Source organism: Eurosta solidaginis, chromosome 5, assembly GCF_040869045.1.
Source record: "Eurosta solidaginis isolate ZX-2024a chromosome 5, ASM4086904v1, whole genome shotgun sequence".
Lineage (NCBI taxonomy): Eukaryota > Metazoa > Arthropoda > Insecta > Diptera > Tephritidae > Eurosta > Eurosta solidaginis.
Window position 1 is genome coordinate 80922596 of NC_090323.1, and position 16600 is coordinate 80939195.

The following is a 16600-nucleotide window of genomic DNA, read 5'->3' on the forward strand; positions in this document are numbered from 1 at the left end:
CTACTGCAACTGCTGACATGCTGGAATTAATGTTGACTCTTCTGTGTTTGAGGTTTCTGTGAATTAATATGCCACAGCCATGTTTGGCGTGGCCGATGTTATGGAAGTTATGGAAATACGTTATTTGCTGTTTGGGCAGTATGATGAGTGGGTGTGTTTGGTATGGGTTTCTTGTAGGCAAACTATTTGTGGTTTGCTATATTTTAAAAGGATTTCCAATTCTAGGTAATTATTTTGATAGCCTATGATATTCCACTGGAGAATATCAACCATCATTAATAATAATATTAACTTTACTATTAGATTTATTTTCTTGCGAAAATAGTCTATAGTTCGGGCTCTGAGAGCTCGCATTCAATATCGTTTTGTGTTTTAGATATTGAGGTTAGCAGAGATTGAAGTATTGTATTAGGTTGAGTTGGTTCAATGTGTGTGTCGTTGTAGGAACGTGAACGAAGGAGATTTGAGTATGGAGTATACGAGGAGGAAGGTGTAGGGGCGGCTGTAAACAATATAAAGCAGTGGGCCCAGATGGCATAGCCATGCCGATGCTTAAAAGCCTAGGGACAGAGGATTTCGAATATTTAGCACATGTCTTCAACCTGTCTCTGTCCAACTTTGTCATCCCCGAAAAATGGAAAATGGCCAAAGTGGTCCCGCTACTAAATCCTGGGAAACCAGCTGACATAGGAGAGTCATATCTCCTGTAATCTCTCCTATCGACAGTAGCCAAGACGCTTGAAGCCATTTTGCTCGGCTATTTCAAAGCAAATTTGCAACTAGTCTGTCATCAGCATGGCTCTAGAAAAGTGCATAGCACAACCACCGCACTAAATGCCATTAGCACCCAGATAAATTGCGGTATAAATCAAAACCCCCACCATAGAACAGTACTCGTTGCGCTAGACCTATCAAAAGCTTTTGATAGGGCCAACCATGGCACGTTACTGCAAAACCTGGAAGGGTCTACCCTTCCCCATGTCTTAAAAGGTGGACCGCAAATTATTTGGGTGGCCGACATCAAACAAAAATGTGTTTCTCAGGGGGCACGCGATTTAGAGGTATTAAGAAATTTTTTTTTTTTATTCAGGAGAGTCTTTAGTTGTTCCATGTGCAAATTTTAAGCCGAATTTCAAAAGCAACGAATATTTATAATGATTTTTTGCCTGGGCCTGAGGAGACAATAAAAACATCAAACAAAAATGTGTTTCTCAGGGGGCCCGCGATTTAGAGGTACTAAGACATTTTTTTTAATTGAGGAGAGTCTTTAGTTGTTCCATGTGCAAATTTTAAGCCGAATTTCAAAAGCAACGAATATTTATAATGATTTTTAGCCTGGGCCTGAGGAGACAATAAAAACATCAAACAAAAATGTGTTTCTCAGGGGGCCCGAGATTTAGAGGTACTAAGACATTTTTTTTAATTCAGGAGATTATTTAGTTGTTCCATGTGCAAATTTTAAGCCGAATTTCAAAAGCAACGAACATTGATAATGATTTTTTGTCTGGGCCTGATTGTCATGACGAGGGATTTCCTACCTTGTTTTTAAACAGAATCTTGCCATATGGAGAGAAAGTGGAGCGTGACTGGTTAGTGTGGATTGCCTACCATGTCGTCTATTAAGCACAAATGCTTTAAATCGACCTAAAATTTGTTCTGCTGATATTCGAAATTCCAGGTATAGAAGAAGCTATACGATAAACTGCCATCACACGAAAATATTCAAAATCACATTAAATGTTTTATTCAATGGCGATCTTTACAAAATCTAATTCAAAAGGAGGCTACAATTGATACAGTTATCAATGAACAGCTAATAATTGAAACTCAAAAGTGGAAAGAAATTTTATATTGAATTTTGGACACTATTTTATTTTTGGGTGAAAGAGGCCTAACTTTCAAAGGCGAAAGTATATATCTTGGTGGACGAAACAATGGACATTTTTTGGGCATCTAAGAGCTCAGAAGCCATTATGATCCGATACTTAGAGATCATTTGGAGAAAGTTAGGATGTCACAACAGCAGCACAAACGTTTACAAGTTCACTATCTTTCTCCAGACATTCAGAACGAGTTTATAGAATTTTGTGTAAAGCACGTGAGGGAAACTATATTAGATCAAGGCAAGAAAGCCAAGTATTTTGCTATTATCGTTGACTACGTTCATTTTTCGCAAACTCCATTTCAATTCGAAAGCACCAAATTTTACAATTCAAGAACGGGTTTTGGCTTCAGAGAATTGTAATCAAAAAACTGGTGAGAAAATCGCTGATCTAATTTGCGATACTCTACGTTAACATGAAATCCCATTAAAAGATTGTCGTGCACAAGGGTACGATAATGGTGCCAATATGAAAGGAGATTACAACGGAGCACTACTTGACATTCTCGACAAAAACTCGAATGCTGAGCCTTGTGTAACCCACAGCCCACAGTCTCAATTTATGTGGTGTTGATGCTGCAGAATATTGTACGGCTGCAATTACTTTCTTCGGAGTTGTACAAAAATGTTTTACTATTTTCAGCAGCTCTCCACAACGATCAAGTACATCAACAAGTTCGAATGTATCTTCCTGTCCTCAATTTGGTTCAAAATACTGCTTACCATTAATAAAAGAAACGTGCTCCTCCTAGCCAGAGACGCCACCATAGATATTGAGGTCCGACATCTAAATGCCTTATTTGCTCATTTGAAGTTGATCAGGAACCAATGGGAAACAATTTTAAACGAAAGCAAAACAGTTGCTATTCAATTGAACATCTCGCCAAAATTTCCGGACATTCGAAAAAGAAAACCCAAAAGACGTTCTGAAGATAATTTAAATGAGATGATTACGGATGATTCACAGTCTGATTTTAAAAACAAAACATTCCTGGTGATCGTTGATTCGGTAATCACTGGCATTACTGAAAGATGAGCAGCTATGATAAATTTGAGCGAGACTTTTTCCTTTTTGTGGCAATGCGAAGACATGGATGAAAGTTCGGGCGAGCGCAGCAAAATTTGTCGAAAAATACAAGTGAGACATTTCCCAAAGCTTAGATTACGAAATAATTCACTTGAAACACATTTACGATGCAAATTTTGATAAAGGGCTGTCACCATTGGAATTCCTAAATACCATCTACATATGTTCAAAGTCTGTATACAATTTTCCCCAACATTTGTGTTGCTTTACGTGTATTTTGCACTATACCTGTCACTGTATCTGGTGCAGAACGTTCCTTCAGCGTCCTTTCAAGAAACAAAAAGTAGATCGTGTTCATCTCAAGAGCGAGTTTGAGAACTTGCCACGCTTTGTGTTGAATCCGTTTTGGCAAGACAGTTAAATTTTGATATTATTATAATAATCTTGCAGCAAAAAAAGCAAGTAAAGCCACTCTTTGACATCCGAACTTTCTATATTGAATAATTAAAATTCAGCACTATATTTATCAGAAATGTATTAAAATGTTACCAAATAACTATAAAAGATTATTTGAAACAATATGTGGCTGTTAAAAGAGAATTTTATTTTTACGTTACAATAAAATATTATAAATAGTAAATATTCTGTGTTAATTTTATTGTCAGCTCTTAGTCCAAAAATCATTTAATTGATGTGGCAAAAATTTTTTTTTATGTAATCCATCAATAATGATTCATGAATGAGACGTCATTAATTCAAGTTAATCAAAAGTATTAGTGGTTTTTATAGGGGGCCTGTAAATTGTTTAGTCCCGCGCCCGGATTTTCTCTCTACGGCCCTGAGCTCATGTCTCCAACAATAGGTGATGTCCTAAATGCGCGTACACTTCTCCGTATTGCAGCGTGGAACGGTGCTTTGGTTTTATTAAATCTAGACTTCGTATATTTACCGTATATTTGTAAACCGTAATCTATTTCAGATTGGATTATGATTTTGTTATTTTAAGTAATGTGTTTGGTTGCACAAAGCTTTTCCTTGATGACAAGTAATAGTTGGATATCAAGAATAAGTCATCGGCCTACAAACAATACTTCATGTAATGTTGGAGGCTCATGATTTTGCCAACTTCTTCAAAGGCTATTAAGAAAAGGGTTACAGAGAGTGGAGATCTTTGGGGATTCCATTGTGTTGAGCGTAAATGGGTGAAAGGTGATTGTTTGCCTTGCAGCGAAATTTCCGGTTACTTAGAAATGATTTAAAAAATAAATAAATGTAAGGCGCGATAACCTCCGAAGAGATCTTCCAATTTGCGTCGTACTCCTTTTTTTAATTTTTCCTACAAATTGGCGGGACGGGACCTTCTTGTTTTATGCCGACTCCGAACGGCATCTGCAAGCAAATGAGTTGTCACTGTGACCTTTTCATGGCAGAAATACACTCGGAGTGCTTGGCAAACACTGCCGAGGGGCAAACCCGCCTAGAAAAATTTTCCTCTAATTGAAAAACCTTGTTCCTAAAATTTGATGTTGCTTTGCCCGGGGCGTTAACCCAGGATCTTCGCTCTGGTAGGCGGAGCACGCTACCATCACACCACGGCGGCCGCCTTGTATGAAAGGTTTAATGTATTTAAATATTTTGGGTCCCACTCGTCACTCTAGAAGTTTCCTGAGGACTATGTGGTCTCCGATCTTGTCAAAACCGTTGGCAAAATCAATTGCCAGTACAGATGAGTGATTTTTTGAGGATAATTGTTTGGAGATATGATGGTCTAAGAAAAGTAAAGATTTAGCGTGCTGGCGCCGGCTTTAAATCCAGCCTGAAATGGTGATAAATGTTTCTTGGTCGTTAAAAAACACATTAACCTTTTTGATATAATTTTCTACATTATTTTGCTCATACATGATAGGAAAGGGGGAGGTAACTTTCTATAAGTGATTTCTATAAAGGGACAACTATAGTCGTCGTGAAGCTTGGGGGATTAGTCCGGTGTTATATGTATGTACATTGATTTGTATAGTTGAAGTAGTCTTTGTTTAATAGAATTAGGTGTATGCTTGAGCATTACATAATTTATTTTGTCAAACCCAGGTGACTTTGCTTTGCATGTTTTTAAAACCGAGTCGATTTCCGAGAAATTAATGGCGTTTTCAAGGTAGAGAGCAAGCTGGTCAAGTGTCCGCTGCAGGCATGTGTGGAATTATGTGCGCGGAGGCTATGAACTGTGGCGGAAAGTTGGAAGTTTCAGAAGATCTTGATATTTTATGTGCAAACTCTGATGAAATTGATAGTGGATTTGTGATGATAGTGTTATTTATAGTTAATGAGGGTATATTATGGGAATTATATCTTCCCGTGAGAGTTTGTATTCCTTTCCATATTTTTTGGGTAAAGGAGTTAGGGTTGATTTCTTTACAGGAATCAAAACTTTTGGTTTTTGCTTGTCTCTTTTCTCTGTTAAAACGAGCATTGCACTTTTTGTAAGTTATGAGATAGTCGAGAGTTGGACAACTTTGAAATTCTCTCCAGGCTTCCATTTTTTCATTTCGTAGCTTGTTCACTTCCCGAGACCTCTGTAGCATTATGCGTCATGCCCACCTATGCAATACATTTGCGGCATTACGCATCATGAACTTCTATGCCAATACATTTTTGTAATAGCATAATCATATTACAATATTATGCGACATAAATTACATTGACCTAACACAGCGGTAAGCCAACATCAATGGAATGCCGAATATGAAACCCTTGTCAGTTTACATATTACAAATATTGCTTAGTCACTCACCCCGGTCAATACACTTACCGATCGCCGATCGTCAATGTTAGTTTGCCAACAAAATATTTACATACAACCAATAATGTGAATTAACCAAATATTCACATACAAACATTTTACATGAATAGCAATCTGCTGACTTTGCATACAAATCTACATGTATGCATACCGTTTATACAAATCTACATATATGCATACTATTAATACAAATCTACATGTATCATACCGTTTATACAAATCTACATATATGCATACTATTAATACAAATCTACATATATACACACCACTAATACAAATCTACATATCTTAGTTCGTAAGTATTAGAGTAAATATGAATGTATAGGTTAAGAAATTATGTATAAAAGGGAAAGAATTTCTTTTAACAAAAACAATCACTATCTGACATTCAAAGACTTCTAATCTTTTATTTGATCATTTCATGGCGATCCTGCCAGTTCAGATCAAAACAGCACAACTGCTAAAAACGATCTGACTGGAAAAGATCCTGCCAGTTCAATCTTTTAATTAAAAATTTGCTGATCAAGCAACGCTAAAAAGATTTTATCGGTAAAGATCCTGCCAGTTTGAAAAAGCAGGACATTAAAGAAATCCTGCCAAATTGGCAAAACAAATACTTTGGACGGAGCAAAGGATAAATAACGCATATTAATACCCAAATGCAAACACAAACCAAGGAATTATTTCCAAGCAACCAACAAAAATCAATTTAACGCATACGAATATACGCAAACGCAATTGCAAACACAAACCACAGGAATTATGTTTAACCACCTAATAGAATGCACTAATTTCAAACAATCAACATACGAGCAATTTTGACAGGCGATATTTACATCTTTTAGAACGCATAAAAGGGTGGAATAAATCTGAGAAATTTAGCAGCAAAACAGGAAACAACTGGCAGCATGACTGGCGAGCGGGCATAAATCAAGTGGAATATCTACAATAACAATAGATCAGAACTAAGACTGGCAGCGTAAAATATGAAGATTGGTAGTCAGCAACATTCTAACTGGCAGCAATAAATATATAAGTAGGTATAAAATCTAGAAACAAATTGGACGGCCTTTATGGACGCTAAACTATGAGCAAAAACGAAAATTTTTGCTTAGGATTATTTTTCTCTAAGTAAGAATTGAAAATAATATGCAAAACGATTCGTTTTAAAGAAAATCCAAAAAAAAAAAATTTCAATTTTAAGAAAAATAGAAGGGTGAAAAATATTAAATTAAAAATTTCTTTTTTATAACAAAATCAAAAAAATTTAAAAACTAATATTATACAAAAGCTTCTATAATGTTAATTAAATAAAGGAAAATAAATCAGCAAAACGGCATAAAAATTAATTTTTAAAATATTTTGTAAGTCAAAAAAAAAATAAAAATGCTAAAATTTTTTTTAAGTCAAAAAAATTTTTCCGTTAATAATAAAATTTTTTCTTATACTTTAATAATGTTAACTAAATAAACAAGTAAAATGGAATGCATAGGATAAATAATAAAATCAAAAATTTTATTAAAAGTTTAATTTAGTTCATTTCTCAGAAAGATAATTATAGAACATTTTCAGCATGGCTTGGTGGACGAAGATTGCGCAAGGCATCATGATAGTGATAGCCGGATACGAACTAGGGAAATAAAGCTCTGAAACAACAGAGAACAAGATAACCAAGTATGAGCCACCAACTAAGGTAGATACAGAAAATATTCCGAACATTCCAGATGTTTGGTTAGCAGTTTTAGGTTGTGTATTCATGCTATTGATAGCTATGATGCTCAAAAATTATATGAAGCACAAATATAGGCAGGTAAAACCCGCCACAGATCGTATCTAAGAAAAACGAATTTTTGCAACCCATTACCTAACCAAACCCAAAGCTGAGGAAGAGCAATAACCAATTCAAGTAAATCTCAAATAATAAATCTAAAAATGTTACAAGCGACAGCAAATCAAAAAATTGCATAGCCCCTCTGAATGCTCCTGACAAAAATAGTCATGAAGCAATAGAAAATTCTAGGATAGTGGAAATAGGCAAAAACTAAGAACAAGAACAATTTTATAACCAGCCCATAACAACAAAAAAGAAAAAAATAATGAAGAAAAGTCACAAGAGAACCGATACATATATAAAGCGCTATATAAATTTGCAGCAATAAGACATGTCGGGCTCCTAAAATGGTAGCGTAAGAAATACAAGCAACCTGATTGTAGATGATAAAATTGATTTAGGACGATTACTTATCAGGCTGTACATACGTTGTACAAATACCGCCAATCCAGGACTTGAAATTTATAAGGAAAACACAGTTGTCCTGAGGGACAAATTGGTGAAAAATAATGGAATATTTACTGGAGTAGGCAAATTTAAAATAATAAAAATTGGTACCCAAGTTCTGAAGGATCAAATTGCACTAACCAAAGAGGTTGTGCATGTAACAATCCCGATATAAAAATAAAAATAATTCTTCATAAAAGTCATAACGATTCTGTCTTGATGGCCGCCGCAGAAATCGCGTGACGAAAAAGACCAAAAATATATTGCTGGAAAATACGAAGAAAACATTAAAAGAACACTTATAGATATGAAAAAATTTTGCATCCACTGTACCTACCGTTTACTCGTTAATTAAACTACTATGCTCTTCCATCAATCACAACCCCACAATTTTTTTTTTCGCACAATGAGTGACAGACTTCTTACTTTATGTGTCCAAACAATGAAAGTCGTTGTTAATACAAAAATCAATCATCTTTAGTTATTAGAAATAAATATAAAAATATTTAGGCACCTGGGTCCCCTTTAAAAAAACCACACAATTCAAGAGGTCATAAGCACTACATAATAGAAAAAAAATATTTTTAATTTAGCCACAGGTGGAATAGGAAATATTAACAAGAAAACACTTTTACTCTATCCTTCAGTAGAATTACTTAAATAAATAAGGAAAAGGCCTCTCGTAAGATAAACAATAAAAATGTTTACCTTAACTTATATACATAGAAAAATTTCGATAGGAAAATAGTTTTGTATAATCTAGAAAATAATGATAGGAACAATAAAATTAAGACAATAGTAATGCATAAGAGTAGGCAGTTAAGAATAGGTTTAACCAATATAAAAAACACGCTAATAACTCGCACAATATAACAAAAAAAAAAAAAAAACAGTTTCAACAAAAGCATTCCACTTTACTCGTCCTTCAAAAGAAAAAAAAAATAAATTTGTAAACACCAGCGGATTTTTAAGTGAGTCGACGCACTTAAGGGTCAGGTGTGCAAAACGAATATTAATACAAAACATTACTCAAAAATAACAAAAGTATCAAGGTCAGCATATTAAAAACAAAGTCCACAAACTCTTTCACTTTCATATCAAGTTACAGTAAAATACCAAAATCATTTAAAACTCCAACAAAGAGCCTTATACAATTGTTCACAATTATATAAGCCTCTTTTTCTAAGGCGGATGGTGTAGCATTATGCGTCATGCCCACCTATGCAACACATTTGCGGCATTACGCATCATGAACTTCTATGCCAATATATTTTTGTAATAGCATAATCATATTACAATATTATGCGACATAAATTACATTGACCTAACACAACGGTAAGCCAACATCAATGGAATGATGAATATGAAACCCTTGTCAGTTCACACATTACAAATTTTGCTTAGTCACTCACCCCGGCCAATACACTTGCCGATCGTCAAGGTTAGTTTGCCACCAAAATATTTACATACAACCAATAATGTGAATTAACCAAATATTCACATACATACATTTTAGATGAATAGCAATCTTCTGACTTTGCATACAAATCTACATGTATGCATACCGTTTATACAAATCCACATATATGCATACTATTAATACAAATCTACATGTATGCATACCGTTTCTGCAAATCTACATATATGCATACTATTAATACAAATCTACATACATACACACCACTAATACAAATCTACATAATTTTAGTTCGTAAGTATTAGAATAATTATGAATGTATAGGTTAAGAAATTATGTATAAAAGGGAAAGAATTTATTTTAATAAAAACAATCACTATCTGACATTCAAAGTCTCCTAATCTTTTATTTGAACATTTCACCACCATGGGAGATTTCTTGACGCTTTTCGCGGGTTAGTCCGTGGTATTGATAAGTGGGCTGCCTCTCTTATAGCCCTTTGAATTATTGCGGGTTCTTTAATTGGGTTATTGTTTTCGAAGTCGGGCAGGAGCTTGTCATTTAGCACTTTTACAAATTTGCCCAAGTTGGCTCTCGTAGCTGGTTTGAGTTAGGTTGAACTAGCCGGTCCATGAGGATCTGACATTGACTAAATGAGTCCGTAGTGCCACCTGAAGTCTGTTTCAACGACCAAACTGAAAAACCCTATCAAAAACTAGGACCTGTGTCATAAAATAACTCCGTCCTCTTGGCAAATACTATAGGCTTTCTAGAACTTAAGCCGTTTGCTGCTTTTAGATCTGACAGCTGTATCACTCCTAACAACTGGGGTCTTGGCACGGCAAGTGCCGGGAACGAGCATAAAACGTACTCTATCGTTTCCTCCTCCAACCCGCACCCTTACATCTGCTATCAAGCCTAATTTAAAGGCATGTGACACCAGAAGGCAGTATTCAGTAAGAATACCCGTCATGAGCATAGAGTCCTCTCTTTTTAATGATAGATGCAACTTTGTTCTTCTAAGGTTGCAAGACCTACACATAATCTTCGACACTTTACAGCCCGCACTTGAAACCCACGCTTTCCCCGCTTGGTCGAGCATGTGCACCTCTCGCCTTCTCTTAATCTCGCCCAGTATAATTGGGACGTCTACGGAGCAGGCTTCAAGGGATGCGCCCTTTTTAGCCAGTTGATCTGCTTTTTCATTTCCGTATGCCCTGGGACCCAATATAGATGTATGTTTCTGCCTGTCCCGATTCACTCCAGAGACTCCTTACACTCTAACTTGCGAGATTATTGCCTTAGCTGCTGCTTGACTGTCAATATAAAAATTAACACGGTTGCAGTTAAGGTATTCTCTTCCAGTGTTGCTACTGCTTTGGTTACGGCTAATATTTCCGCTTGGAAAATGCTACAGTAATCTGGCAGCTTGAAGGATATGCTTATTTCTGGATCAGCACATTATACCGCAGGCCCTACTCCTTCCACTACTTTGGAACCATCTGTGTACACATGCATCGCCTCGTCCGCCATTTGCGCACCCTTGCGCCAACCATCCACCTCTCCTATTATGGCCTTAAGATCTTGCTCGAAGCGTAGATAGAGAATCAGGTAGTCTGTTCGTACTGTGATTGATGACGCTATACTACTATCACCGTATTGTCGGCGCTCAAGCTGACCCGTGGTATTATATCTAGAAGGTCTGGTAGGGTTGGGAGGATTCTGGGTGGAAATTGCCAGAGAGCAAACTATAGGAAAGTGGTCGCTGTTATGAAGATCTTCTAGGGTATATCAGGATGCAATGGGAAGTAGTTGTGGTGAACAAATGGTTAGGTCAACATGTGTAAAAGATTTATGAGTAGAGAAATGTGTAGGACTGTTGTTGTTAAGCACACATAAATTCGAGGCTAGGATAAAATCTTCAATTATTGTCAATTATTGTACCTGATTAGCGCTTGGTGAGAAAGTTTGATTTGGTGGGAGATATACAGAAATTATGGTGATAGGGTATTGACAGTTGAATTCTACTGCAACTGCTGATATGTTGGAAGTAATGTTGACTCTTCTGTGTTTGAGGTTTCTGTGAATTAATATGCCACAGCCTTGTTTGGCGTGGCCGATGTTATGGAAGTTATGGATATACGTTATGTACTGTTTGGGCAGTATGATGAGTGTGGTATGGGTTTCTTGTAGGCAAACTATTTGTGGTTTGCGATATTTTTAAAGGGTTTCCAATTCTAGGTAATTATTTTGATAGCCTTTGATATTCCACTGGAGAATATCAACCATCATTAATAAAAATATTAACTTTACTATTAGATTTATTTTCTTGCGAAAATAGTCTATAGTTCGGGCTCTGGGAGTTCGCATTCAATATGTTTGTCGCACTTATGCTCGCGAAAATTTGTTCAACTACGGATCACATTTGTTTAGCACAACTGCACTGAAAGAGAGTTAGTCGGTCTCTGTAAACCATCTAAAGCAGTGGGCCCAGACGGCATAGCCATGCCGATGCTTAAAAGCCTAGGGAAAGAGGGTTTCAAATATTTAGCACATGTCTTCAACCTGTCTCTGTCCAACTTTGTCATCCCCGAAAAATGGAAAATGGCCAAGGTGGTCCCGCTACCAAACCCTGGGAAATCAGCTGACATAGGAGAGTCATATCGCATGATATCTCTCTTATCCCTAGTAGCCAAGACGCATGAAGCCATTTTGGTCGGCTATTTCAAAGCAAATTTGCAACTAGTCTGTCATCAGCATGGCTCTAGAAAATTTCATAGCACAACCACCGCGCTAAATGCCATTAGCAGCCAGATAAATTGCGGTTTAAATCAAAACCCACACCATAGAAAAGTACTCGTTGCGCTAGACCTATCAAAAGCTTTTGATACGGTCAGCCATGGCACGTTACTGCAAGAACTGGAAGCGTCTACCCTTCCCCATGTCTTAAAGGTGGACCGCAAATTATTTGGGTTGCCGGCAGGCACCGGCGCAATTTAGAAACGCAACACCAAAATCAAGAAGAATTAAACTAGGGGTGCCAGAGGGTGGTGTCCTCTTCCCACTTTCATCTAACTTCTACATATCAAAGCTACCTTCGCCACCAGAAGAAGTTACTATCGTTTCTTACGCCGATTACTGCACAATAATGGCTACAGACCCAGGCCCACAGATCGATATGGTTTGTTACAAAATAAACGGCTACCTCCCTGAACTCTCCAGTTTTTTCGCCTCGCGAAACCTGACATTATCACCGACTAAATCATCGGCGACCTTATTTACAACATGGACGTCCCAGATGTCGACCATTGAACATACACGCAATGGCACTACGCTACCGACTGTCTTAAACACCAAAATCTTGGGTGTGACGTTTGATCAGGATGAGAATACTCCCTATTAGGGAGAGAAATGAACTGCTAACCAAAAAGTTCCTGTTAAATACCCAGAAACCTGGGCATCCCAACAGACATCTGATTGATGAGCCAACACAGTCCAGGGGCTTAAGGGGTAATCTCCGTAAGCATTATGAGGCAATACGGCACCAGAGAACACAGCCGTTTGAAGCCAAAAAACATAAGCAGGTGAACTCCACAAACAGGCGTCGGGCCTCTATGCCAGGAATTGCCCGTTGAATTCTGTACTCAAAGAACAATACCCTAAACTTGCAGAAGAGGAACGCACACTCCCTAGGAAAACGCGAGTCACTGTAGCTCGACTTCGATCTGGATACTGTAACAGGTTAAACTCTTACCTATCCAGAATCAACCCCGACATTAGAGTGACCACAAATGCAAAAGTGCTGATTTTTTTTGCTCCCCGCTCATTTTCTGATAGCCTGACAATAGAGAATAAGATCTGCATAAAAATCTGACCACCTGTAGTGGGAAATAGCCACGAGCATTTGACCTAAAGTTCAAAAATTTACCTTAAAATTATGCCTGGCTTTAGAGATCAATATCTCTTTAAACAATGATTTTCGAAGAAATAATGTAACAATCATTTTTATACAAAATGAAACTGGAAACATATTCTCCATATGATATTTATACCTACCGTTATCCTTTCAGGACATATTGAGTCCTTAAAGTGAAATTAAAATTTTTTTGGTTGTTAAAAAGGCAAAAATAAATATTTAAAATATAGAGAATTGCATAAACTATACATCATTTAATAGTTTATTTAAAGTAGTTTTACACATCGTAAATTTTGTTTAATTTACATGCACTATTATAGTCAAGAAAATGATTTAAAATAAGCAAGCCGCATTTTTTCAAACTTTTGTTTTAATGGCATTTGCATGAGATATGTCAAATAACACGTCCAGAGAGTCAGTAAAATGTGTTTTTCCTTACCACATTTCAATTTAATAATTTTGTTTTATTGATTTAAACGCGTTTTAATCATTTTCTCTATTCCATCTTTTCTTTTGGTCGGAATTCCGAATTTCGTATAGACCTCAATCAATCTATTGGACAAAATAGGAATGCTTTCCTTTGCCGTTTTATGTTCATCACGAATAAAATAAAATAAATAGCTTAACACATCTCTTCTGCTTGGAAGCATATTTCCATTCAAAGAGTTTTTTTTTCCAGCCTGTGTTTAAAAAAGATACTCTTACATTATGCAATAGAAAAGCCTTACATAGCACTTAGCTCGTAAGATATTATTAAAAATATCGCAGTGGAAAGTGAAACAAACTTTTTGTACGTTTGAAGCTCATTTGTGGAGTACTCGTATACTCTTTTAATATTTCTAAGGTACCATTTTAATCGTCCATAAGAAGTATACTAGTTTTATACAACTCGTCCTCATTCATATAAACATAAACAATTTAAACTTGAAAAAAATGTTAAAATTGTATGAAATTATTGCGTTTTGCTATGAAACATATGTATTTTTGAAACTTCCAGAAATAATAAATTTGCAGGTTTTACTTCCCATAAGGAGTATTACATAGGTTTTAGAAAAAAATGTGTTGAATCAGTTAAAATAAAAGATCAATGAAAAATATTATTTGAACAATTTGAAACCAAATAGGGCGAGTCTGTGACTATGAGAATTAACACATGCACTTAATCTTGTAAAATAACTTAAAGGTTTTCCGTTTAAAAGGTCGAGATGTAAAAATCAATGTAAAATTCTGAAAAATCAAGACATTATCATACTGAATGGGGAATCAAAAGAAAAGTAAAACTGCGTACGTAAGTTCAGTACTGCCTAAATCAACACGCCTGGCAACCATATACCATATGAATATCTACTACATTTAACATTTTTATACTCAGCTGAGCAGAGCTCACAGAGTATATTAACTTTGTTCGCATAACGGTAATCAGTAACGGCATAAACTAATCGAGATAGATATAGACTTTTATATATCAAAATGATCTGGGCGAAAAAAGGAATTCATTTAGCCATGCCCGTCCGTCCGTCCGTCCGTTTGTAAACACGATAACTTGAGTAACTTTTGCGGTATCTTGATGAAATTTGGTATGTAGGTACCTGGGCACTCACCTCAGATCGCTATTTAAAATGAACGAAATCGGACTACAACCAAGCCCACTTTTTCGATATCGAAAATTTCGAAAAACAGAAAAAGTGCGATAATTCATTACCAAAGACGGATAAAGCGATGAAACTTGGTAGGTGCGTTGACCTTATGACGTAAAATAGAAAATTAGAAAAATTTTGGACAATGGGCGTGGCATCGCCCACTTTTAAAAGAAGGTAATTTAAAAGTTTTGCAAGCTGTAATTTGGCAGTCGATGAAGATATCATAACGAAATTTGGTAGGCACGTTACTCCTATGACTATATGTGCGCTAAATAAAAATTAGCGAAATCGGATGACGAACACGCCCAAAATTTTTTTTAAAGTCAAATTTTAAAAAAAAATTTAATACCGTTACAGTATAAAAGTAAATTATGTGAACATTCGACTCCAGTAATGATATGGTGCAACAAAATACAAAGATAAAAGAAAATTTTCAAAATGGGCGTAACTCCGCCCTTTTTCATTTAATTCGTCTAGAATACTTTTAATGCCATAAGTCGAACAAAAATTTACCAATCCTTGTGAAATTTAGTAGGGACATAGATTCTATGACGATAACTGTTTTCTGTGAAAATGGGGGAAAACGGTTAAAGCCACGCTCAGTTTTTATACACAGTCGACGGTCTGTCCTTCCGCTCGGCCGTTAACACGATAACTTGCGCAAAAAACGACATATCTTAACTAAACTTAGTTCACGTACTTATCTGAAGTCACTTTATCTTGGTATAAAATATGGCCGAAATCCGACTATGCCCACGCCCACTTTTCCGATATCGAAAATTACGAAAAATGAAAAAAATGCCATAATTCTGTACCAATTATGAAAAAAGAGATGAAACATGGTAATTGGATTGGTTTATTGACGCAAAATATAACTTTAGAAAAAACTTTGTCAAATGGGTGTGACACCTACCATATTAAGTAGAAGAAAATGAAAAAGTTCTGCATGCGAAATCAAAAACCCCTTGGAATCTTGGCAGGAATACTGTTCGTGGTATGACATATATAAATAAATTAGCGGTACCCGACAGAAGATGTTCTGGGTCACCCTGGTCCACATTATCTCGAAAACGCCTTCACATATACCACTAAGGGCTACTCCCTTTTAGAACCCTCATTAATACTTTTAATTTGATACCCATATCATATAAACACATTCTAAGGTCACCCCTGGTCCACCCTTATTGCGATATCTCGAAAAGGCGTCCACCTATAGAACTAAGGCCCACTACGTTTTAAATAATCATTAACACCTTTCATTTGATACACATGTTTTACAAACACATTCCAGGTTTACCCTAGGTTCATTTTGCTAAATGGTGATTTTCCCTTATTTTGTCTCCAAAGCTCTCAGCTGAGTATGTAATGTTCGGTTACACCCGAACTTAGCCTTCCTTACTTGTTTTAAATACAGGGAATAGCCATACAAGATAATGACAGTTTAGCAGCTATGCTGTCGGCAGAAGTTCAAGCTGACCTGTTGATTTTAATGTCGGATGTAGATGGAATTTATAACAAGCCACCATGGGAAGACGGAGCTAAGCTAATGCATACTTATACAACAAATGATCGAATTTCTATTGAATTTGGGAAAAAATCAAAGGTGAGTTATTTACATATATATGTATTCTTTTTATTTTAAA

At 36.1% G+C, this 16600-nt stretch overlaps 1 protein-coding gene across 2 annotated transcripts in view; it reads left to right on the top strand.

Annotated features, from left to right (window-relative positions):
* P5CS (Delta[1]-pyrroline-5-carboxylate synthase) overlaps positions 1-16600 on the top strand; it is a 958896-nt gene that overhangs the window by 220530 nt on the left and 721766 nt on the right. For both annotated transcript variants that reach the window (XM_067791361.1, XM_067791360.1), the window contains exon 6: positions 16372-16560. In XM_067791361.1, coding sequence (XP_067647462.1) covers positions 16372-16560 — 189 coding nt within the window. The remainder of the gene's footprint in view (positions 1-16371; positions 16561-16600) is intronic.